This window comes from Parasteatoda tepidariorum, chromosome X1 (assembly GCF_043381705.1).
Source record: "Parasteatoda tepidariorum isolate YZ-2023 chromosome X1, CAS_Ptep_4.0, whole genome shotgun sequence".
Lineage (NCBI taxonomy): Eukaryota > Metazoa > Arthropoda > Arachnida > Araneae > Theridiidae > Parasteatoda > Parasteatoda tepidariorum.
This window is the reverse complement of record NC_092214.1, coordinates 9184019-9211367: the sequence shown is the minus strand read 5'-3', so window position 1 is coordinate 9211367 and position 27349 is coordinate 9184019. Positions and strand designations below refer to the sequence as shown.

Sequence of the window (27349 nt, the reverse complement as noted above, 5' to 3'; positions counted from 1 at the left end):
TGATAGTTAAATAATGAACGAATATTAATTGATAACGTGTCATATTTTAATAATAACACTCATATTTAATAATGCACTCATATTTTAATAATAAATTATTAAATTAGGAAATTTGTAAGGACAAAAACATGCATAGAATATTTATTCAGTTTTTAGCACTATTGTGTAAGCAAATATTTTTGATCTCTAATTACTTAACTCATCATTTTAAATACAAATTTTACTAGTATTTAAATAATAGATGAATTTCAATTGATAGCGTGATATACATTCATATTTTAATAGTATATTAAAAATTTAGGAAGTTTGTAAGGAGAAAAAACCTGAATAGTATATTTATTCAGTTTCTAGCACTATCGTTTTTAAAAAAAATTTATCTCTAATTATGTTAAAACTCTTCATTTTAAATATCAATTTTACTAATATTTAAATATTGAACGAATTTTAATTGATAACGTGTTATGCATTTGTCGGGCTCTCATGTGAAGGCGCATGCAGAGTAATATATAGATAACTTCTTATGATAGCAAATGACAATTTATTAAAATAACTTATATTTACATATTTACAACTGGCTCATTATCAATGAATAGAATGCAATATTTATCACAACAAAAGAAACTTTTTTTAATTATCTTAATTCTATTATTGGATTGCCTCTCACTGAATTGAAAACTTTAAAAATTAAAATAAAATAAAATAAAATAAATCATGCTTATGTCATAACATATTTATTCAGTTTTTAGCACTATTGCATGAAAGAAATTTCAACTTGATAACATATTTAAATACATAACAGTTGAATTTAATTTACTGTGCAACATTACTTCATTTCAAAATATTTTTTTTAAAATTTAAATCCATATATTTACTGTAAAAGCCGCTAGAAGTAAAATTTTTGCTGTTTTTTGTATTACGAATTTACCAGTTCAACAATTTTTTTCACAATATATTATATTTAATACTACAATATATCACAGCTAAACTTTGAAAACCTTTGTGTTTGAGCAAACATGATCTCTAATTACGTTAAAACTTTTCATTTTAAATAGCAATTTTACTGGTACTTAACTTGTGTCAAGACATTTCAAATAAATAAAACTGATTCACAGATTACATTCCATAGCAAAGTTTAGTTGCTTTTAAAGATTATTATTTTCATTTTTCGGAAAATTGTAGAAGAAAAGTTTTCATTTAGTGTAAAAGATTACAATGAAATATTGAGTATATTTTTTTGCTCAAAATTTAAGTTCAAAATTCCCTTACATTGCTTTGAGAAAAAAATTGTTAGTAAGGCACCAGAAAAATTACAAAATCAATGCTTTAATGATACATTTAAAACATTTTTATACATATCTTAATGAAAGGTTAGGCATCTTAATGAAAGAGAAGCTACTTTTGCAAAAGCTGAATTGTTAACTGTAGAACACAGCAAACTTCTTTTTCAAAATAACGGAATGACCTATGCTGGATAACTATGTGTATATATCCCCTTAATATTAACCTATAATATTCAAATTGGACCGCTTATTATATTACCGGTTATTAGTGTATCCCACCAGAGGAAATAATTATACGCTGATTAGGGGGTACACAATGTGGCCCTATATGTTATTATGTGTGTAAATACGAGTATATATAATAGTGTGATTATTAGCATTAAAATGAGGAAATTCGATGTCAATATTCTGTATTACAACATGGCCCTATATCTCACCATAATATTGACCCATAATATTCAAATTGGATCACGTATTATATTACCTGGTAGTAGTGTACCCTACCAGAGGACCTACCTTAATAGGAGGCCCACAATGTGGCCCTAAAAGTTACTACGTATGTATATATACAATAGCGTTAAAATGAAAACATTCGCAGTCAATATTATAACTATGTGTGGATAACTGTGTGCGATAAGTGTGATAAATTCAGCCTCCTTAATAATTTGTCCCAGCTTGTATTTCGAATGTCTGCCCAAAGCCCTGATTTAACTGTACTGTTAAGGCATCAGTACGTTCTGACTTCTATAAAAATAAGTACTGTAGCATGCATATTTTTGATCCGTGTGTTCTATAAAAAATGCCTTTAATATGTATTTTTGTAATCCATGTGAAAAATAAAGTAAAGGTATATAAGTAAAAGATCGCAAATTAGTATTTCAGGGAATAGCGCACACAAAAACGAAATTTAATGAATCACTGCTAAAGAAGGCAGATTTGAATCCAGCACAACCAGTTTGATTGCTTAACCAGTCTTGTATTCAAATCCTCGAATTTGAATGTTTTCAGAGCCGTGTTCTACTGCGCGTGCAGTGATTCGTTAAATTCCGATAGCTTTTTGTTTTTCTTCGTTTAAATACTAATTCGAGACTCTTAATGTTTATACTTCTTTGACTTCATTTTTTACTAGAATTCGAATAAAGATTTTAAGAGTGGTCATTAGAGAACACTCTGCATTTCATTCCTGTACACATTTTAAATCTATCGATTCTTAGTCTTTAAGATAAGGAACAAATATGAAAATTGATGGTCAATTCCACAGCAGTAACAATCACAAAATAAAATAACAAGTCTTTCGTGAGGCTTGTGTGGATAATTTTTATAGATTAGCTAAGAAACCTTATTAATAATTGTTTCGAACATATTTTTTAAAATTTAAATGTTTGTCTTCACTTGAATTATACATCAGCTAATTTAAATGCATGTTTTACAATTTTTTTTAAAAAAAACTTTTGTTCACACAAGTCTGATGCAACAGGGCTAGTTAAGACACGTCTTAAAACTTATTATTTAATCTATTGTTACATACGAAAAAAGCTAATAAAATCAAACTGGAACTATTTTAATCTAAAAATACAGTCTTAAGTAAATAATCTAAAAAATCTTTAAAATAATTAAGGTTAAAACCAAATAACTACATAAATTCTAACTTCGCAAGTATGAAAGGAGTTTCTTCTGGACTATTCAAAATGGTTGAAAATTTTACTCGTTGATATTTCATTTTTCATTTATTATATTCATTCATTTTTATATTTTATTTCATTTATTTTTCATTTATTATTCATTTATCATTTTTCATTTCATATAATAAAGTTGGTTTACAGCGAATTGGCCACCTTAATATGTACGGTGAGCAAAAAAAGACGGAACAGCCAGAATAAGTTTTGGTATAATGATCTAATGTTCACGTTCTAGGATTCAATTTTCATAGTTCGAGGAGGTGACCTCCAATATGCTAATTAATAAGTGCAGACGATATTTTAAGTTACGAAATCAGACCCAAAAACGTACTTTCTCTGAATAAAAATTCTTTTTTTGCATATTTGAATTCTTAATCTACAAAATATAGGGGGTAGTCGCAATCTGGGAAATGTGATCCCCATAGTTTGGTCAGGAGAGCGATTCAAAGTTTGGACCCCTTAATGTTAATTTCACTTTTTGTGTTTTTAGTCAAAATTTAAAAACTAAGAAAAAGCAATTTAAGAAAAATTGTATCCACTCATAAAACTCATTCACCCAACGATAATTTCATGCGAAAAATAATTTTTAATAAATATTTATTATTTAATTAAATTGAGGATGAAAAACTTTTGAATTATGAGGTATGAATTTGTTTATACCATATTAATCTACATATTTTTCAATTGAAAAATCTAAAGTTTCAACTGCTTTTATTTAGTAGAAGCTGAGAAAATTAAAATTAATTATTTTTTAAAAAATAATTTGGTGACAATGAAGAAATAATAAAATGGGGCGATTAATATTAAAATGTGATTAACTTGCAAGGAACTTGACTTCGCGCACGTAGCGTAAAATTTCATTCATATTTTTTTTCTCTAATAACTGATTGTTAATCTTTTTATTTATTTTTTTTTAAACTATAAAATACGATGTTTCCTTTTTAGTCGTCTAATAATTTTTTTATAATTTAGTAAGGAAATTTAAGTGAAACATTTTATTGAATAAAAAACATTTTAGTCAACGAATGTCGAATTTTATAAAAGCATGCTTCTGATAGAATATGATTATGCACCAAATTGTGCTTATTTAATATGATTATTTTTTATTTTGTTTTCTCAATAACTGATACAATTTCAATAATATACATGCGCATGCATGGATTTGGAATAATACATTTATCAATTTCTTGAATATATGTTTTATAATTATTCATAAAAATACGTAGTCAACATTTTTAAGCATCTCAAAATTTCTCAACATCTTATATATCGTCTTAATCTTAAAAGAAAATTTTTAATCAGTTCTCCGGGAGTGTTCGCAGAATTATTTTATCAACTGTTTAATTAAATTTTTACATCTTTAAAAATCTTATTCTTCACGCTACTACGTATATTATTTCTTCATTAATATGCTAATCAATTTTTTAGTACTTTAATTTAAGTTTTCTTTAAGGTAAAGTTCCTTTTTAAATTATTGTCAAGTTTTTCTTAAAAGAATCATTGTCTGCTGGCTAAGAATAATACCTTGTTAAGAAATTAAAATTATTCTACTGTTTAAAATTATTTGATGCAGATGAACAGCTGATTATTTACTAAGCATACTATTTTTTTTCGAAAAAAGATTATAAATTATTAATTGTCTTTTTTCTTTTTTCTTCTTTTTTTGTCTCTTGTAACTTCAACATAGATCATCTAAAATAGTGTTGATGTTTTATAAGTCACTACAAAGAGTATAAAGATAATAAATATAAAAAGCTGTCAAATGCGTAGCCAAAATTTCTAAGCGTCTTAAAATATCTCAGTATCTTAAATGTCGTCCTAACATCTTAGTAGTGAATTTAAATTTTTAATTATCTGACCACGTGTGATTCATAGAACTATCCAACTAATTATTTCAATATATCTTTTACTCTTTCTTTATGATACCATGTAGATTTTTTTTCGGATAATATACTAAAATATTTTGTTTACTTTTTAACTTTAGCACGATTCCCAAGATATTATTGTAGTGTAATTTGTTATCAGGAAAATGCCTCATTTTGTTAAACAGCAAATACTAAAAATTGAAATTTATAAAAAGATTCTGAAGCCGTGCCAATTTCAGAATCAACTGATTTTTAAAAGAAATGCAGTAGAAAATATGCAATTTTCGAACTTATTTTGATAAAGAAAAAAAAATACGCGGCGAGAAGTACTTCTTACAGAAACTGTGAAAACCTATTTTTCCCATATTTCGTCATAAGAGGATAAGAATGATGCTGCTCCAATACTCAATAATTTCCTTATTTCCAGAATGAAATCAGTTTGATCGAAACATATTCTTCCTTGAAAATTAAAACGAGAAGAAAATTAACTTTTATTATTTATCTAAGCTTATTTCATTTATTTAATGATAGCGACATCAAGGTTAAGGATATGCGATGGATGCCCAGTTTACTATTATACTATAAATGCATTAAATCATATAGCTTGAATAATTTATTTTAAGCAAATCATTTAATAATTATTAGCAAATAAGGGTGTAGAAATAAACTCGATCGAAATACTCCTAAAGTATACCCTAAAATATATGTAGAATAAACTTTGGGATCGATAGATAAAAAATACCTTTTCAAACAACTTCGAGCAGGACGGGAACACAAACTTGTTTGAAATAACTGTCCTTGTAACTATTTAATTTCGATTCCTGGTGCTAGGGGACATTCCATTTTCACATTCGACTTTTGAAATTTCAATTGTAAACGGAATTTTTTTATGTCCTTACAAAATGTTAAGACTTGCAGCAAAAAAATAAAATAAAAATAATAATTGTACTGCATTGAATTTTTCTAGAAAGTAGTGAATTATTATTTTTTCAATCTAAAAGCCTGTGCCTATATCGTACGTAAAACTTATTTTAATATCCAGTAAAATAATTTAATATGTTGTGTAACTAAATAGATAATCCTAAGAAACTGAGCCGAAAATATAAAAACTTCATTGATTTAAAAAAAATAATAGATGATAATAAAAATAGACATGTTTGGAACGTTCAATAATTAAAGTCACAAGTCATTCAAGCCTGACAAGTCTTGAGAATGGGCGCTTAGATTTGAGCGCTCGAAACATGTCGACTTTTACTTCCCTCTTCATATTTTCTGAAGCCAGTTGAGTTTTTATCATCAATTATACTGCTTTACATTTGGGTCATGATCATTATTTTGATAAGGATTTTACACTCGTTAAAGTAAACATATGCATTTTAATATTTTAATAGGATTTATGTGGTCTTTAAAAACGTAAAAGAACCATAACATCAATATAGTAAAAGTTATCTTTAACTTCAAAATTAAAATTTTGAGACCAGATATTTTGAGTTAATGAAATTGAATATTTTATCTTTTAAGTTTTTGTGCCCCCATTTCATTATCTTAAGGACCTTACAAGTTCTGTTTAAAAAGAGAGTATCGCATCAGATACATATAAGAGACAAAAATAATAATAGTAGCAGTATTTGGTGGTAAATGTATTTTATCGTAATTGAAGAACATGATGTGCGATATTTTATGGTGAATTTGCGAACGTAAGTTGCAGAATGTATCGAAACATGAGGATGCTATTTAAAATCATCTTTATCCAAAGAAAACCATGTAACCTAAATATCTAGCAGAATGAAGCGATATTTTAAACAATGAATCAAAAAATATGAAACATATTATTTCAATATCTTATTCTTTTTTTTTTTCAAATGGCTGGCACTGAACAATATCTTATTCTTAAACATAACATAATTCAATGCTTTTAAAATGCCACTTAACATTCAACAATTCCATGAGTTATAGAAAAAAGAAATATCGTAAATTATAGAAAACCTTGTGAATGTCCATTAGAATTACTATACAATTTACCTTTTATTTTCCAAGCACTTTTTTTTTGTTTCTTCAAATTTTCTTGCCTAGAAAATTCGATTAAAGCTGTAACAATGATTATCCCTAAAATTTTGTATATCAATAATAAGTATGAAATCCACGTAAAAATATAGTAAAAACAACTTAAAAAATCTAAATAATGTCAGATGAAAAGTTCATGCACTTAAATTCTAAAAGCTTAGAAAATCGTAAATAATTTATAAATTGATTCAAATTTTCTTCTAAAAGGAGATTAAAAGAACAAAAAATCTTTGCATTTTGGACAGAATGTTGATAAAAATTGTCTATTGCATAGAAACTTCGAAATATTTTTTTTTTAACTATTAATTAAACCTCCCCGAGCAATTACGTCCCGCAGTGGACACGGTTCCCAGCAGATCACCGAAGTCAAGCATCACTGTCAGTGTGCGGGTGGGTGACCACTTGGATCAGAGGGACCGAGGGTGTGCGGTATTGGTCCTCGTTAAACTGTGCTACCGTAAAGTGCTCGACTTCGCGCGCAGGTAGTCGGGCTATCGAAGCGGGGGTGCCATCCCCTCCGCAGAGAATCAAAATTGTGATGGCGTGTCTTCGGATCATCCTCCGGGATGTTTCCCAGACCGTCGCCAATAGCTCATGTGCAGCTCTAGTGCGATGTAAATTAACAACAGCAACAACAACCCAGAACAATCACAGAAAATTAATTCTTTTTTTTTTACAGTCAGAGCTTGGTTGTGCTTAGCAACCAAGTTAAACTAAGTATTCCTCTTTTGAATTAGTCTATGGGTTATTTTAAAGTATTTATTTGCGGCGGCGACTTTTGTTGGCTGTTTTCTGGACTATCGCCAAATATATAAACCTTTATTGCGACCCAATTTTTTCGAAATTTTGTCTACTCAAGGGCCAGGATTCCAAATATGTAAAAAAAATGTATGCTTATTCAGAGAAAGTACGTTTTTGTGTCTGAATACGTCACTTAATTAATAGTTAGCACTAATTAATTAGCATATTTGAGGTCACCCCCAAGATTCATTAAGATTGACACTTAGTTTGGGAGTTTATCAGGGTGATGTCTTTTTCTTGCGGACTGTGCATTAACAATTAAAACATATACATATATAAGACCTGATAATAGTGCGGTGAAGTTTTCAAGTGATGGCAAAATTGAAGAAACTTTGCTAAACTTAATTGTCATTACACTAGCACTTTAAATAATCACTTTATTGAAATATTTGTACAAAGCAGAGATAACCACAAAACTGTATTTTATAACTTTGTGATTTCAATAAATAGTAACAAAGTTTAGAACATCAAAAGGAAGATACTTTTTGCAGGGAAACTATCTCCAGTATCATTTAAAATCTTGCAGCTCTTTCCTGTTTTGATAACATTTCAGACTCTCTGGATTACTGACAGAATCTAAGTTGACAGGCAAGTTATTGATTATTCTTTTCACTATTAATTCTAATTTCTTTCCATTCGTATTCATCTGGAAAAAAATCAAAAATAAAATGAGTTTTAATAAATTTAATTTTTATTTAATTGATTTATGATAATCAAACTTAAATTTATACAAAAAAAAGGTGTTGAAAGGAGACAAAATGTCAATCAATAAATCAACTCATTAACAAAAATCAAGATTAAAATATTTTAATAAGCCACGTGCAAATGAAAGATGTCTATTTAATCAGCACATTGTAAATCATTGATGTTTGAAAAACTTTTCTCGAACCTTTTTTAAATTCACTTCTCAAAACTTAAAATAGGACAAAGTCTCATGAAACCAGTACTTTTGACAAAACTATTGCAGAAATCCCATGAAATTAGTGTCAGACAGGCGCTATGATACTTAGAGATGAATGAAAGACAGTGTAACCAATTAGCTTTGGAAAATTTGATTAGAAACATTTTGATTTTAAGAATATCTAGTTTACTCTGTAGTTTATAATAACAAGAAGATTTATTTTTGGTAAATTCAGCATCTGATAACACATTTATTGCTGTTATTTTAAATTAGTAAAACAGGTTTTGTTTAAACTACTGTAAGCTTTTTTTTCTGTTAAAGAGCGTTGTTGTATAAAATCGACGCTTTTCATTCGAATAAAATAGGGTTATACACAATCCTTACGAAAATGTGAGGTATTTAGTTTGTTTTGAGGTATATATGAGGTATATTTGAGGTTGGTAAGAAAACAACCAAAGGTGATTTTCAAGGTATGCAGGTTGTTTTTCTGACACTTATTACAGAATATGTATTTATGAGGTATAGAAAAATTTACCTTGGTTCAACTAAAGATAGTGAGGTACTTATTGAGGTGTATGAAGTCATTTTATTTATACCTAAGCTTATTTTGAGGTTATTTTAAATTCACTTCATATCAACCAGATTGATAAGGGGATTTCAAAGGTATACCGGGTCGTTTTTCTGACACTTGTAACGAAAAAGGTATTTATGAGGTACAAAAAATTTACCTTATATCTAATAAAGAGAGTGAGGTATTTATTGAAGTCATTTTATTTATACCAAAGCTTATTTTGAGGTTGTTTAAATTACACTTCATACAACCTTCCCAGAGTGCCGTGCGTGCCAGCGAATGGCGTGTGTGTTGACAATTGAAAGTCTATGCGAAATTCGGTAAGTTACATTTATTGATTTATTATCACTTTTAATCAAACATGCTTCAATTTTCAAATTTTAACTTTTATTATTTTTGTTTTAAAGACGCGTCCTGATCTTAAATAATTAAAGTCGAAGAATATTCTTAGAGGCTGTTGTCGTAGGCTTAGCAATAAGAGAGAAAAATCAGAATATTTCTCGTTCCTGTTAAGGGTGACGCTGTTAGGTGAAACGTTATATTGCTGAGATGACGTAGGCTGTATATAGCACATGTGCAGCAACGCGGAAGAAGTGGCTAGCAAGTTACTGCTCAGCCTTCCCCAGGATAATAGGTCAGATTTTACACTAAAAAGAAAAAGTAATCTCGCATAATAAACTACTGAATTTATATAAGCATTGATAACAATTATTTGCCTGACAGTTGATAATTAAAAACTAATAACTCTACTAGCTCACTTTTTCATGTTTGAGCACAGAACTGGTATATTTCACTACATGAAAATTTTTTGCAATTTATCCGTGTTAATTATTTACTAATCAGATTGTTGATACTTATTAGAATATTAAGCAGAATTAAATAAAACCCGATTTCAAGTTTATATGATAATTTTTTTCAAGGTTATGAGAATTTTCATGCAACTGCTTATGGTTCACTACTTAAAAAATTAGCTAATTTTTGAAATCTTAATTTTTTTATAAAAAAAATCAGTATTGTTTCTTATGTAATTTTAATGCTGAATCGAATGAAATCAATTGCAAATAAAAACATTTATTGTTTGAAAGTATTGCGCATTTTTTTTTTTTTTTTTGAATTTCACCCTATGAGATATATTTTTATATTTAAACAGATGATTGTAGCAACTAACAATTTGTTTCATTCTGCTCGGAATTATAAGTTACGTAGGAACTATTTCACTCAACCTCTTTCAAAAGTACTACATATTTCAACTCGTTCTCTCTTCGATACTTTCCTTTCATGAAATTGCTTACAACTTTAAAACAAATGCTCCCATCAGCTTGTCGTTAGTTTCATTCGATTGGGTGTAAAAATTGGTACCTTACTTTAAAATTTTATGTTTTTAAATGATTGATTCTTGATTACATTGATTAAAATATTAAAATAACTATTTCTGCGAAACTCTGATGTGATTGACAATAACGGAAGTCCTTTTCAGAATAAGAGTCAAAAATGTATTTAAAAACAATTAGTTATCTGAAATCTGGCAAAAAGTTTAATATATAGACCAATCTTATTGAGTATAGGTAAAGATTTGTAAGACAAACAAAAGAAAATCAAATTATCAAACTTATGAGCTCGATAATGGAAGATGGAGGCTTAATTATGGGAAAATAAAAGTGTTAAAATTTTCTAATAAGATTGGAATTAAATATGTGAATTTCTGTAAAGATTGTTGATAGTAGTACTTTCTTCAGTGTATTTTATTTTATAGCTGTGGTACCTTTCACACTTTTAAACGCTTTTAGCTACAAGGATTTAATAGAAATAACCGAAGTCGAGTACCATTTATATGAATAAGAAAATTAATTTCATCCAGTTAATTTAAATCAGGAAAAAAACAATTTATGATTTCTGATATTTTAATATTTTAAAACCTGGCGCTATTATTGTGATTATGACTTTCCTACTGATTCATATTTTTGTCTTTTAGGTTCCAATACTTCCAAGTTTCAACAGGGAGACAGAATCAATATTTAAAATAATTTTGCTGGTTTATAAAAAAGAAACGAAATTTTAATTTTAAATAAAATATTTTGAATGTCAGCTGACCAATTATTTAAATTTTCAGTTTTATGGTTTTAAAAATTCAAGCACCTTGGACATCTAGCTTATAAAAATGTGAGCTCCAGCAAAAAAAAATTTTTTTAACTGTGGAACTTAAACAAGTCTCATTTCAAAATAACTTAATTAATCCTATTAAAATTACAGAAGAAGTATGTATTTGAAACTTAATTTTATAGCTTAGCAAACAAAGCAATTACTGCCAAAGGTGTAATATTAAAAACTTCAGGTTGATAAATGAAGATCGCTACTAGTGAAAAAAGTTAAGGATATGCTTTATTCTTTATATAATATAAATAATACTGAGATTAGAAATTAATAAACTAGGTGGACCGTATAACACCTCACATTTGTTAATTATTACCATTGCAAAGTATTTAAAAAAATAACTTTACGATGAACTATAAAAGTGTAAAATATCGCATCTTAGGTTGATAAATAAGTACCTCTAAAATAAGAAAAATAAATACTTGAGGTTACGAAGTAATAACCTAAGGTAGAACATAGAACACCTCACATTAATAAAAAATAGCCTTTCCAAGTGTCAGTAAATACACTTGAGGTTGATTTATAATAATCAACAAAAGTACAAAAAAAGTTCAAAAAAGTACAAAATGGCACACCTTAGGTTGATAAATAAATACCTCAACAACTATATAAGTCCACACTGACTTGTAGAAAAATAATAACCTAAAGCAGAACATCAAACACCTCACGTTCATAAAAAACAACCCACCCAATGGGAACGAAAAATATACTTGAGGAGGATCTATAAAAACTTGATGTGTAAAATGACGCACCTTACGTTGATAAAAAAAATACCTCAACAAGTATAAAAATATATACTTGAGGTTGAAATATAATAACCTGAGGTAGAACAAAAAATACCTCACGTAAGTAAAATATTACTTTTACAACTGTCAAAAAATACACTTGAGGTAGATCCAGAATAATCTGAAGTGTTAAATTAAACACCTTTTGTTGTTTTTGTAATTATTTGTACTGGTGTAAGAAAATATACTTCAGGTTGATAAGTAATAATCTAAGGTTGAAAACGAAACACTTTAAAGTAGTAAATATCTACCTCTCCACAGATGTTAGGTTGATCTCCACCTCAGGTTGATACATATATACCTATTGAGATATATTTGCGATATTCATTTGCACGCTTTGTAACCTAACGGCGTATTTAAATAACAACCTCATTTATAACTTTGAAAAATACCTCAGACATACCTTAATTTTTCCGTGAGGGAAGACTGTAAATTACAGATTAAGTCAAGTCAAAATCCCAAGATTGTTGAATACAGTGCCTCAACACTAAAGGATGGGCGCATGACGCCTTTTACAATTCTACACACTGTAAAAACTGTAACTATTCGAGTACGGTGTTGAAAAATTCTAAATCTTCCAATGTTATTTGAAGTTAATACTGAATCTAGCGTTCATACTAACTTTAAATGGTGTAGTTAAATCAAAACTCCAATAAATGAGAAAGTTTACACCAAAATCAGATAAATTTACTCCATTCTTGAACTCTTCTTGACGTTTGAAAACCGTCGAAGCTTCGCTTACAATTAATCACAAGAAGGTGAAAATTTGATTTTGCCTCACAAGATGCTGAACAAGGCAGAAGTAAAATGTTATTAAAAGCATGTCTGTTGCATAATAAAGATAATTTTATTCTCATAAGAATTACATAAATCTGCCAATAAAATTTAATAATTTTATAATATATCCGCTTCGGTTTTGTTATTAAGCCTAGTCCGAATTCATCTTAGTATTTTCTCCTTGTTGTTTGCACAACACCGAGATTTTCATAACAAACTAATTAAATTATAAGAAATATTATATATCTATGCATTAGGATAGAACGAGAAAACCAAAATTTCATTTTCAAAACGCTTTAGTTCCGAAAAAATGCTATATAAAGAAAAAAGCAAATTGAAAATTATGAAATCGGTTGATATCTTTCAGTCATGATCAAAATTTATAAAAATTGATAAAACTGTACATTTTACTTAATTTTTACATTTTACTTAATTGTATAACCAGCATGATATTGTTTCTTATGCTAACTTCATAGTTTAAAAAATTTATATAAATTATAATATCATTTAATCCGAGCATAACGACCATGCGATAAATTTAAAAACATGAATTATCTCTTTTTTTTCAAATCTATAACTTTAAAAATATTCAATAAAATTTAACAAACTTTTGGATCAAATTAAAATTGATCAGAAAATTATTGCTTTAAAGTTTGAAAAAAATTCGTTAAGAACTGAGCAAGATATGAGTAATTCAAGTAGTTCTTTTAATACTGTTCACTCACGGAAAAAATTAATTTTTCATTTTTTTCTTAAATTTGTAGTGAATTGCATTTAGCAACTAATAAAAAAAAGTCCGATTTGAATATTTAAGAAAATTTAAATATTTCAAGCCATTTTCCAGGTAGTTTTTCTACTGATAAAAATGGATCCAAAAGAGCGGATATGACAACGAACGCAGTGAAAGCTGTTAGAGAATGGATTAGGTGCTATTCACGAGAATCTGTTCGATTCATTTAAATATATATATACATGAACGGTAAATAGAATACTCAAAGAATATTTGCAGCTGAAACCATGCAAAAAACAACGAATTCATGCAGCGCTGAAAATCAAGCTAGAGATACAAAGAGGAAAATGCTACTACGTCGGTAAGCGGATCGTGACATTCTCTTTTCGGATAAGAAACTTTTTTTTTATTCCACTAGACAGTCACAACCTGCAAAACTATCGAGTACAAGTAGTATGTCTTGCTGACATTCTATAGATAAGTTGGCAGTATAAAAATGTTAAAATGCGCCGAAAATGATGGTGTTGGGTCCGATTTCTGAGAAAGGAAAGCTCTTACTTATTTTCCTTGATTCAAGAGTTAAAATCAACGTTGGTATCTAATTAGAATAAGTCTTTGAATGATTTTGCTTTAGATTTATTTGGAGAGCAATCATATTGCTTTCAACAAGACTCAGCGCCCACTCACAAATCAAAAGAAAGTCTAAACATGGCGCAGATTAAATTTTTCCGATTTCATTTGTGCGGATATACTTGATTATTTTATGGGGGTATATGCTCTCAAAGATTGAAATTACGAAAGGACTAACTATAGAAAAAATCCATGAACGATTGATAAAGATTTGGGATTCAGAGGAAGCAGTGCATGCTAGCTATAATGAGTTTTCTAATCCTTTGCGTAAAGTTATAAATAAACATGGGAAAGATTTGAGATTTCATGTAATAAATGAGTCGATCATAGAGATGAATATTTTTTTTTAATTACGTTCATTTCTTATTTCTTAGCCTTGACTTAGGGATTCTTGTATACTCTGTAGTAGGTAATTCTAAATGATTAAAAAAAATTATAACCAAAATTGTTTTCTGAACTTTTTTTAAGTTCTTGTTTACTGGACAAAGCGACCACCTTGTGCTCTATGTGCCAATTAATTTGCAGTTAGGTGACTCTAAGTGACAATTAAATAGTAACTTAGAATCGTTGTCTGACTCTCTTAATTCTTCTTTTAATCTTATTCAAAAATTTTAACTTGCAGCCTTATTCTAGCCCACAGTAACCCTATTTGTTATCGAGATCTATAGACAAAATTTTTAAATATTTCAAGAATTTTGTTTTTCAGTGTTTAATTTTTAAAAAAAATTAAACTCTGTTAAAATTAAAAAATTACATAAAAATTTTAAAAAAATTAAAAATATTTGAGAAGACGACAGAAAAAATTAACACAGACAACAGAAAACGAAAGCAAATATTCAATTCATTACTAAAATTATGAATAATCATATTAATATTACTGCAAGTTATATTATTATGTTATTTTTATGAAATATATTATTAAATAAATGAATATTAATAATAAATATATTGTCCTTCTTTATAATGAAACACAAAATCAGCATCTAACAAATTATTGGAAATTTATCTTACAAAAGAGATTTATTTCTTTTGATTTCTCTGTACCATACAACCATAAGGTGATCCAACCAAGCTGAATACAGCTTCTTTAGACTGGTTCCTTCTCCACTTTCATAGACATCTGCAAGAATCCTCCTTGAATACTGTCAGATGCAATACTAAACAATTTCATTGCACACATTATTAGTTCATGTATTATCGGCACTGGCTGTTTCATTAAACGTAATCTCTTCCACTGCTATTATGATGTCAGAACAAACATTACCCGCATTAGTTTCATCTTCACAATCATGATTATTGCATTCATCATTGATCGACACATAACCAAATAATGGCATAAATTTACCACCCAAAGTGCAATATTCTTGTATATCATGATATATATCAACAAACAAAAACACATGGAGGTTTCAGTTTGAAAATAAGTTATGTTCCTTATGCTCGGAATCTGAATATCAACCTACCTAATAGATAATAATACCGTAAATATGTATCCCAAATCAAATTTCACAAAGTTCAGAAGAAACAGCAAATAAAGCAAAAACATTATTGATGGACATGTATCAGTAATGGCAGAAACTTCTCGAGTCGAAACTATTATGTGGCTATTCTTAAATGTCTCCTGTATTGGAATATAACTAGACTATAGGGAAAATATGAAATTTATATACTAGAAAATAACCAACCGGTATATCTTTCGTCTCTAAGATGACATCGGGAACATGACGTGGTGTGAGATCATCAGCAATCCTTTTCCGTATCCTTTTAACGAGATCTTGATTAAACATGTACCCATCCCTCAGTTTAAGAAAGAGAACAGCTCTCTCATCTCTACTACTATTGAACTGAGAAACACATAAACAGTCACTGATTTCAGGAAAGTGATCAACTAAAATAAAAATATGTTTATCTATTAAACATTTATTTAAATTTGCTCTCAAAATAGCTCGCTTCACCAAAGATTTAAATTAGTTAATAGTAAACAATTAGATTGTTTTATTGCTAGTTTAATTTGTTGTTTATGGAAGTGCAGTTTTTTAAATTTGTGGTCTTAAACTAAGCATTGTTTGTTGTTTTTTATCATTTAATTTAAATCTACAAATCTTTTCCTAAAAGTAGTAATTTTTAACCCATTATACTTTGTAAAAAATTTTCTTAGAGAATTCTTTGCGAAGAATTATTTTAGAATTTCAACTAATTTAAAGTTCCAAAATAAGTATTCTTCAATAAAAGCGGTTATCAAATTAAAATCAAATTTAGTTGTTTAAGAAATGAAATCAAATCTGCATTGCAAAACAGGAAACTTCAGGCTGATCTGACAGCCACCAAAAAATACGATAAATTGTCTGACTTTATCTAAACTTGTTTTCGGAGGTTTCAAAAGAAAGAATCCATTGATCTGCGAGGAAGAGGTTCTTCAGTCCTGACTGGGATCGAACCAGGGACTTTTGAGTTCGTTGCCGAATGCTCTAACCATTTTGGATCCAGAACCTACAATCCAGATAAGTTAGGAAGTTTTATATAGTTATCGCCGCGAGCTCTCCATTAAAAGAAGATAAAAGTCTGATCCGTTGCCAACAGAGAGCGTTTCACATGATTCAGTGAAAGTGTGATGGTGAATGAAATCAGAATTTCTGTGCAGTTCAGCACTTAAAGTTGATTGGGAAAAAGTGTTTCTTTTGTCACGTCAATGCGAGCCTCAGAACGAGGTGAAATAGTATAGTGCTGCCATCTATCAAGGAGTGAGAGAGTTACGTATTCGTATTGTCAGTGATCAGCAATGCCGAAGAGAGCAGGAAAGATGCTCGTTGGTGCCCCAAAATAATAGTTAAGCGAAGATAAAACAAAAACACTGCCGAAATCCGTTGTATCACAATTAAGAAAAGCGAGCTGGAAAACATCAAAACCAGTTTGATTGCCTTCGAAGATTTAAAATTGCGTGAAATAATAGCCTTTCAGCTACTCTCAGTTTCCTCAGGGAATAAAACCGGTTTTCTATTTAGCTCTTGCTTCCTTAGTATTGATTCATTAGACATTCATTAAATTCGTTTTCGTTTTTCTTGGATCAAACATCAAGTAACGACCCTTAATAAGCCGATTTATTTTTGACAAGGAATCTAAAAAGTATCGATATTCAGGGTTGCAAATACGTGTCACCCTGTATACGCAACATTCTTTTGAGGTGCTACTTACCAACGTTGTATATTTCAGAGCTACCAAACCGGCATCCACGTTGTTTTAATGTAGCATCACTGAAAAAAAATGAATAAAGCAACATTTAACCCTTTATAATTCATAAAATTTATACACAGATAAATTTAAGCAATTTATACACATACCGGTCAGAATAGGATGAATTGGAGCAGGAGTTTTAAACCTTTTGAAAAGAAATTTGTCCCTGAATCGATAAAATATCGAAAAAAGTCGATCACGAATTCTGCTATAGTAAGATGAATTGTATCTTTAACAAATTGTCAATTCTGAAGTGAAGCATTTAAAGGGGTGAAATTTATCTGTTCGCAGACAAAAGAGAAGTATCGAAGGTATCTAAACAAGTTCCTTTAGATAATGAAAAAGAGGTAGAAATATGATTAGTGGATCGAGCAAGAGCCTAAAAATAGTAAATGAGCTACCTAAAAGAAACGGTTTTCTTTTCAAGACGAAGAAAACCGCCCTGACACATTGGAAGGAGTAATAAGTGAATGCTTTGATTGCTTGGAATTGGACTTTCTTAATTGTCGTATGTCCAAAACTAAGTTTTCAGATGAATGCTTCATTTCACGATTAAGTTTATGAAAAGGATTTTGATAAACTATTGAATTTGTGTGGCCTGAAGGTTGTCTTATTTCTGTGTTTACGGGTTGATTGAGGGAAAAATCATCAGATTTATCAAAATGCGCGAAAATAATAATCATGTTCAAAACATTGTCCTGAAAAATACCACTTACAAATAAATAAGTGATTTTCTCTTTTCCTTCATAAGTTCGTGACCTAACTGCCAAAAAAACACAAACTGTACAGCGCCTTAACTTATGCGGATTATGATGTTGTTCGCTTAACCGATACTTGGCACTGTGAATAAGAACTTAAATTACTTGATGCCAAGTATGTTGGGTTCAGAAAGGATCATTGATTCCAGTAAGAGATTCAATACAGCGATTACAAACTTGGAAAAAATAAGCAAATTAAAGGATTCAAAATTGCTATAGGAACCATGAACTGGAAATGTCGTCATCGTACGCCGCAAGGGGCACTTTCCTATTCTGAACTTCTGATTCGTGTGCCTTTGCTTTGGTACTTTTATTTATCTAAATAATCTTAATTTTGTGTTAGGTTTATATTTTATAATCATTATTTGAAATTGGCATTCAAATAGGTAAAGATATAGCTGTTTTGTCGCAATTTAATAAATTGGGAAGCCACTTAGCGAATTTGTCATGGCGCTTAATATAATACAACATAATATTTATTACAAAAACTTTAACCACGAATTTTTCCGTAGTATTAATAACTTGGAAATAAAAAGCTTTGAAAAAAAAGAAGCTTTAATTATCCAAAAAAAATGATGGTTTTTAACTAAAAGTACTTTATTAACAAAATAAACTTCAAAACTTGTATTCTCTTTGTCCCAGATTAGTTGCTACATCTAAATACTTTTTAACTGATGATTTTATGATTTTGTTTGAAAATTTTTCAGAGATTTCAGATTGCTATGCTATTCAACAACATTTACTTACCAAGCATTCCCACATTAAATCAATGCCAAATTAGTTTCAAAAATACAATGGTCGTACTCTCTAAAGCCACATTTGAGGATTATTCCACCAATAATCACATTAATCTATCTTCTAGCTAATGAACCAATAATCCATCAATAATATAACTTTACTGGTGTCGATCTGCATCGGAAGTTATTTATGACTTCATGTACCTGTAGCTACTAATTTTGGACGACAGGAATATTAAACAACAGAAAACTCTTGCAGACAACGGAAGTAAAATAATTTTAAAATTCTACAGAGTTATTGAAAGCAATTCCCTATCGATAGATATATCGATATTAATTGGCGACTTAGGGGCTGAGATAGCCAGGTTGGCAGGGTGCTGGACTCACGTTAGCGAGAACGGGTATAGTAAATAGGTGACTAATACCCGTTAAATTTGTCGCATCACAAAGTCATCCATGTTCCCATAACAAATTATACCTCTGGGGTTACTGAATTGGAGACAAATCGTTCAGGTCAAAATTACGATCTGTAGATAAATGAATGGATATAAGAAGGAGTCCGGTTGTGAATGAATCCCATTAAAGGGTGTGACGTATGGGTGTGGCAGAAATCGAATTCTTGGCCATAGATGGCGCCACTGGAAAACAAAAACAATCGCTCCCCTTGCTTCAATGACCAACGACAACAACAACAATTGGTGACTCGTAACGTATATACTTTTCTACTTCATTTATAATAAGGATTCTAAAAACAAATATTTAGTGCGTTCATGATAATGATACTCTAGTATTCATTATATCTAAGGCAAAGATTTTGTTTGGGAGCATGAAATGTTTTATAAGGTTTCGATTAATCATTATTTTGACCAATGACACTAAATTCGAAGTAGCAGACTCCTGAATAATATCACAGTAGTTATATCAAGATATTTCAGCTTATACCTTTACTGAAATTGACATAGTATATATGAACTTCAAGACTTTTTAGAGCAGTTACTTATTCTTTTGAATTTTTGGATTTTTAAATAAATTGAAAATTGTAATATCCAAAACAATTAAATAATTGCGTTTTGAGAACGACTTCTAAATTTTCATTATTTAAACATACATTAAAGTTCAAATAAATCAAGTCCAACTCTAAATAAATATACAGAAGTGGAAATTATAAGAAGAAATTATAAGAAATTATAAGAAGAAATTATAAATTGCAAAAGACTACAGTTGAATTCCATGCCAATTGAAACCAGTAGTGAATTTTTTACGTTTAAGCAATATCCTTGCATTTGGTATCATTTTAAAGGAAATTTGTTGAAATTTATAAATTCAAAAGTTATTTTTTGGAGTTGAGCATGATTATACTAAAAGTTACCATGTATAGACAGCATTCATGATTTTGACCAAAAAAAACTACCAAAAAACTTTTCTACCAAAAAAACTGTCTATTTTAAACAAGAATAAGTTATTAAAAATATTTATTCTATATTAAAAATATAAGATTTTACGAATAGTTTAATTTATATTGTAAAATAAATTGTTCCTGATTCGAATTATGCAGGGGATACCGTCAAAAAAAATTTTTTTTCTTATTTTTTGAGTCAAAAATCATTTCAAATATATACTGTCCCCTCAGTTATAATTATTCTTTTAAGTTAATTTTATTCATTACACAAAAACCTTCTTAACTTAATATTTGGTTTTCACAATAAAGTCTATTAGTACAATCATGTGATGTTATATTTTTGAGAAAAAAAAATTAAAAATTTTAAAGTTTCTCTTATAACAGAGAGGAGAAAACTAAATGTCCCCTCAGTTACACAAAATTGATAAGTTGACCATTAAAAAGGAACTGTTAGAATGTAAACAAGAGCTAATGCATCTTGATTCAATTAGTTTAAATCAATTCCTCCACTGTTAGAGTACACTTTTTATAAAAAGCTGTGCCATTTTTATTTAATAGTGTGTTTAGTTTATATTTGAAAGTTTTTTAAGTGAGTAATCAATATGGAGAAAACAACAGCAGAAAGAATGAGGAAATATAGAACTAGAATGTTCCAACAAAAAAAAAGATATTTGTAAGGAGAAAGATAAAGAATATAAAATGAAAATTTATGATGGCAGAAGTATTTTGAAAAAGAGAAAAAACCTTAACAGAGAAATAAATAAATTGGAAAAAAAGAAGACAAAGGAAAAATAAAAAGGCACTGATACAAGCAGTAGAACTTCAGGAAGGATATTCTCTTTATAATATTCCTTAGGCATTGGGAAAAGCTATTAAAAAAACAAACAGTGCATCACCTGCATCTTCAAAAAAACGTTGCACTATTCTATGCATACTCTGTAACCTTATTACCAAAACAAAAGAAATAGCCTAGTAACAAAGTTTCTGATGAAACAAAAAAACACTTGTAATAAATTTCTACTCATCTGATAAACTTTCTTACGAGACTTCTGGTAGATCTGAGTGCATGATTGTCAAAGAAAATGGACAGAAAGNTGGCCATAGATGGCGCCACGGGAAAACAAAAACAATCGCTCCCCTTGCTTCAATGACCAACGACAACAACAACAATTGGTGACTCTTAACGTATATACTTTTCTACTTCATTTATAATAAGGATTCTAAAAACAAATATTTAGTGCGTTCATGATAATGATACTCTCGTATTCATTATATCTAAAGCAAAGATTTTGTTTGGGAGCATGAAATGTTTTATAAGGTTTTGATTAATCATTATTTTGACCAATGACACTAAATTCTAAGTAGCAGACTCCTAAATAATATCACAGTAGTTATATCAAGATATTTCAGTTTATATCTTTACTGAAATTGACATAGTATATATGAACTTCAAGACTTTTTAGCAAGGATTTTTCAAGACAAGGGTTTTTAAATAAATTGAAAATTGTAATAGCCATAACAATTAAAGAATTGCGTTTTGAGAACGACTTTTAAATTTTCATTATTTAAAAATAAATTAAAGTCCAAAGAAATCAAGTCCAACTCTAAATAAATGTACAAAAGTGGAAATCACGTTTGGAAGAAATTATAAATTGCAAAAGACTAAAGCTGAATTCCGTGCCAATTGAAACCAGTAGTGAATTTTTAAAGTTTAGGCAATATCCTTGCATTTGGTATCATTTTAAAGGAAATTTGTTGAAATTTATGAATTCAAAAGTTATTTTTTGGAGTTACGCATGATTATAGTAAAATTTATCATAAATTGAGAGCATTCATGATTTTGACTTATTCTACCAAAAAAACTGTCTATTTTAAACAAGAGTAAGTTATTAAAAATATTTATTCTATATTAAAAATATAAGATTTTACAAACAGTTTAATTTATATTGTAAAATAAATTGTTCCTGGTTCTAATTATGCAGAGGATACCGTCAAAAAAAAATTTTATCTTATTTTTCAAGTCAAAAATCATTTCAAATATAAACTGTCCTCTCTGTTATAATTATTCTTTTAAGTTTATTTTATTTATTACACAAAAAACCTTTTAACTTAATATTTGGTTTACACAATTAAATCTATTAGTACAATCATGTGATGTTATATTTTTGAGAAAAAAAAATTTTAAATTTTGAAGTTTCTCATATAACAGAGGGGGTGTAACAGAGAGGAGAAAACTAAATGTTCCCTCAGTTACACAAAATTGATAGGTTGACCATTAAAAAGGAACTCTTAGAATGTAAACAAGTGCTAATGCATCTTGATTCAATTAATTTAAATCAATTCCTCCACTGTTAGAGCACGCTTTTTATACAAAGCTGTGCCATTTTTATTTAATAGTGCGTTTAGTTAATATTTGAAAGTTTCTTAAGTGAGTAATCAATATGGGGAAAACAACAGCAGAAAGAATGAGAGAATATAGAACTAGAGTGTTCCAAAAAAAAAAGATATTTGTAAGGAGAAAGATAAAGAATATTAAATGAAAATTTATGAAGGCAGAAGTATTTTGAAAAAGAGAAAAGACCTTAACAGAGAAATAAATAAATTGGAAAAAAATAATATCAAAGGAAAAATAAAAAGGCACTGATACAAGCAGTAGAAATTCAGGAAGGATATTCTCCTTATAATATTCCTTAGGCATTGGGGAAAGCTATTAAAAAAAAAAACAGTGCATCACCTGCATCTTCAAGAAAACGTTGCACTATTCTATGTATACTCTGTAACCTTACTACCAAAACAAAAGAAATAGCTTAGTAACAAAGTTTCTGATGAAACAAAAAAACACTTGTTATAAATTTCTACTCATCTAATAAACTTTCTTACCAGACTTCTGGTAGATCTGAGTGCATGATTGTCAAAGAAAATGGACAAAAAATCCACAAAGTCAAATGTGCACCTTGATGGAAGCATATCAAATATCAAAGCAGATGCATCCAAACATAAGAATTGGCAAATCTAAGTTTTACTGTACTACGACCTATCCATATTTTATGCGTAGGTAAAATACCATATAAAATGTGTATGTGCTATTGACGAAAATGTGAATTTTCTATTAAAATCACAGTTGTTTGCCTAATAATTGCATAGAATTACTAAATATAGTGACTTGCGAAAATCGCTCAATTGACTTTTTATTTTACAACCGTTGTTGAACAGCCGACCCAAATTTGAGTTTACGGCTACCAATGTTCAACTCCGTAGCCTTCCAATTTTGAACTCAATCCAAAAGATAAGGGAACTCCTCGATCAGTACCCCCAGAGGTATTGATTTGTTTTGGAACTTGGAGGACTTTGGGACCTGACATATTTAATGTACAGCAGTCACCATTTAAAACACTGAGATTCTTTTGATGTTGCTATAGATAATTTTGCAAGTGTGAAAAGTTCTAGGAAAAAATTCTGTAGTTAATTGTGTTGCCCAAATAACTGAAATTGAGAGAGAAACAAACAATGCACTTGTTTTTTTTTAAACAGGGTGGGTGAAATAAAAACTTTCAAATGTAACTACAAAGATATAGCACGGGTTTCAATTATAGCAGTGTTGCCAACTCCAACTTTAAATAACCGAAAAGTCACTTTTAACAGTGATATTTCTCTTTAACTTTTTGTTAAATTTGTAAGACATCCCCTCTGTTACATTCCATGTCCTCTCTGTTACGATGCATTATTTGGACTTATAAAAAGGGGGTTGGAATTTTAAAAGTCTTACAATAATTTATTTTACCTTGAAATGTGATAATTTAAAAAAAATTACAGATAATGTTAAGGAGGGTCCAAATCACAGAATTTAACATAAATAGCAGTGCATGTCAAAAATGTGAAATTTTATTTGTCCCCTCTGTTACAAGTACTTTTAATTAACTTGCTATTTAATTATGAGGATCTTTCATTATTTTATGCAGTTTAATTAAACATTGCATTCTAAAGTAGCATATTCTAGTAGAATTTTTGCTTTCAAAAATATTTAATATATTTTTTAGAATGAAATACTTGTGTGATTTCCCCTCTGTTACGCTTGGAATGATAAGAAAAATCGGACAATAACATTTAGAAGCTGTTATTACAAATCACATAGTAAAAAATGATGAATTTAGGTGCAATATTTGATTATCTCAAAATTTCCAATATTCATATAAATCTTTACTTTGTAGTAGCATTGCCATTTGGCTGGTATCATACATATTCATGAAAGATAATTAGGGTATTGACTTACTAATTTATGTTTTGAAATCAACTTACCTTCTACCTAACACCAAGAGACCTTTTGTAACTGGATTAATTATTCCGTTATCTCCAATACAAAATTTTCCTGGGGAAAAAAATAGAGGAATAAAACATAATTTAATAACTTTCTTTAATTCCCAGAACAGCATCAGGAAACTTCTTTTTAATTCTACGCATTACAAATGTTTTTATTTATTAAATCATAAAATCAATACAGTTTTTCAGAAATATAAACTTTTAATAAGTATCAATGTAGTTTTTTTTGGAAAGATTTATTTTGAAGTGATCAATAATGTTTAACTCAAATTGAAGGGATTAAGTACTTAAATTCAAAAACTGCTAAATGATAAAAAGAGAATGTTACAAAAAGAAATTTTAAATTTTAAGATTAGTCCACACAGAAATAATTAAGAAGGAAAATTTATTGAGGATTTAATAACGAAAATAATTTTCAGACGCTTTGAAAAGTTAAGAGTAACTAAATTTTTTCATTGTTCTGCACTCTTTGCTTAGAAGAATTTTGTTTTGTTTTGTTCATGCTTTCAAGTTATTTCATTCTTCAGTTACTGTAGTAACGTTATTCTTTCCTTGCCTCCTCTTTTAGTTATTAAATTTCAAAAAATTCATACTTTTTAATTTGTATTTTTCAAGAACTATTCGACCGATTTTGTTTAAGTATTCAACATAATTTAAGTAACATGGCATAGTTTAAAATGATGTAAAATTTTTATATTCTACAATTCAAAATCTTTTATATTATTATTCAATAATTTAATAAAAAAAGTAATGAAGAATTATTAAAAATTAATTTTGCATGGAATCATCTTTGAATAAGCGAATTTGATAGTCATGTCCAAAATTTTTCAATTTTCTTAAATAATTTCCAGCTGTGGCAAAATATGTGGAAAGATAATTAATATTAAAGGACCTAAACTTTCCACCGCTCAACTAGATTGGGGCTATATTGTAACAAATTGCAGCTATTTTTGGATAGTCAAAATTCTAAATAGCGTTCTGTGTTTAGTTTTGTAACTTGATTAATAGCTAGAACTAATTAATTAGTATATATGAGGCTAACCCTATGAACAATTAAGATTGGTTTTGATTAATGCCTCTGGGGGTACTGAATTAGAGTTTGATCGTTCTCTGGTTCAGGTTAAAAGTTCGATCTTTGGATGAGTGGGTCCGCCCTATAAACAGACTATGACGAGTGTGGGACAGAAGTCGTATTCTTGGTCATAGATGGCTCTACTGAAAAACAAGAAACGCACCTTCTGCTTTAATTTCGCTTGGTTCCACCAAGCAGGCTTGTTAGTACTGGCAAGTAGCATTAGAAACAACAACAGCAACAGATTGATTTTTTAATGCATTAAAATTTGATCAAGAAAACAAAAAAAAATTAAGAGTATTAATGGAGTTATTTGACAAAAATAATTAAGAGTGTTATGTGACATTTAATTAAAAAAAAACTATATGATTGATTACCTGGATATTTGGTGAAATATGTTTCTCGAAACTTCGAACCATCTTCATCTCCCCACAAACCTGAAATCAAGAGGGGACTGGGCTTGCTTATAACTAGATCCCCAACTTCACCAAATATAACTTCTCCTACGAAATACAATTTCAAGTATTAGAAATAATTTCTGACATTCAAAAACTTTTTATGTGTAAATCCTCATAATACTTTTTACTATACCGATTCCTTTGAACACTTGTCATATAAAATTTATTGATTTAAAATAATGAAAACATTTGTCTCTCTTACAATTCAAAAGTATTGGGACCATTGTTAAATTAAGCAGAAATAAGTAAAAACAAAAATAAATTTCACAGAATTATTTTTGGATAAAGAATTTGTATAACTGCGTTCAAAAATTGTAAGCCTCTTAAATCAGTAATAAATCTAATATTTTTTCATGAAATTAATTAAATTTTTTGTTCTATTTTACTATTATTTTATTAAAATTCGAGAAGTGTTTTTTTTTTTTTTTTTTGCATTCAGAAATCAATTATGGTAATGCAAAATGAGTTGTTTATCAATCAAAACTTTCTAAAAAATGTGTAATAATTGTTTCCCGTTTTATACAGGATCGTTCAGCACAGCCAACTTCAAAGGGATGGCAGGACAAATCATAAGGATTGAAAATCCTTTAGCAGCACTTGGTATGAAATATCATCGTGAGCCATTAGAAGTGCCTCTCTTCAATAAAATCTAGCTGTTCATGCAAACAAGAGTCAATACTTTTACTTATCTAAACCATTCCCATTTTATGACTTCTAATAACTTATTTCAAAAATTGCATTCAAATAAGTTCAAAAGTAGCTGTTCATCATAATTTTCAGATTTGGCTAATAAATCGGCAAGATCAGCAGATTAGTCGCAAATTCAACGAACTACGATAAAACAACTAAATAAGGGCTTAATTAAATGCAGACTTAAAATAATAAATAAGACTTAAATAAAAATTAAAATAAAATAAAATCGAGATCATTTAGATTAATCAAAGTGTCAGTTCAAATAGGTTCGAAGAGTCAGTTCTTAATTGGAAGCATCCCTAACGGTGTACAATGCCATTTCTGGGCATTGAAAGAGCCCAATCTCTTTTCTTAAATTGTAACCGCAGTATAGATTCCCCTCATAAGCTTATTTTTTAACCTCTGATAATAAATCTCAGTTAAATTATCATAATTCGAAGTAGAAAAAAA

General features: G+C 28.9%; 1 protein-coding gene across 2 annotated transcripts in view; it reads right to left on the bottom strand.

The window, feature by feature from the left end:
- Window positions 1-8034: 8034 nt before the first annotated feature.
- The window catches only part of LOC107446337 (acetoacetyl-CoA synthetase), a 73453-nt gene continuing 54138 nt past the window's right edge, over window positions 8035-27349 (bottom strand). For both annotated transcript variants that reach the window (XM_071187490.1, XM_021147617.3), the window contains exons 14-18: window positions 26126-26251; window positions 24656-24725; window positions 17427-17485; window positions 15920-16122; window positions 8035-8335 (exon numbers count right to left, since the gene is read on the bottom strand). In XM_071187490.1, coding sequence (XP_071043591.1) covers window positions 8198-8335; window positions 15920-16122; window positions 17427-17485; window positions 24656-24725; window positions 26126-26251 — 596 coding nt within the window. In that variant the 3' untranslated portion in view covers window positions 8035-8197. The remainder of the gene's footprint in view (window positions 8336-15919; window positions 16123-17426; window positions 17486-24655; window positions 24726-26125; window positions 26252-27349) is intronic.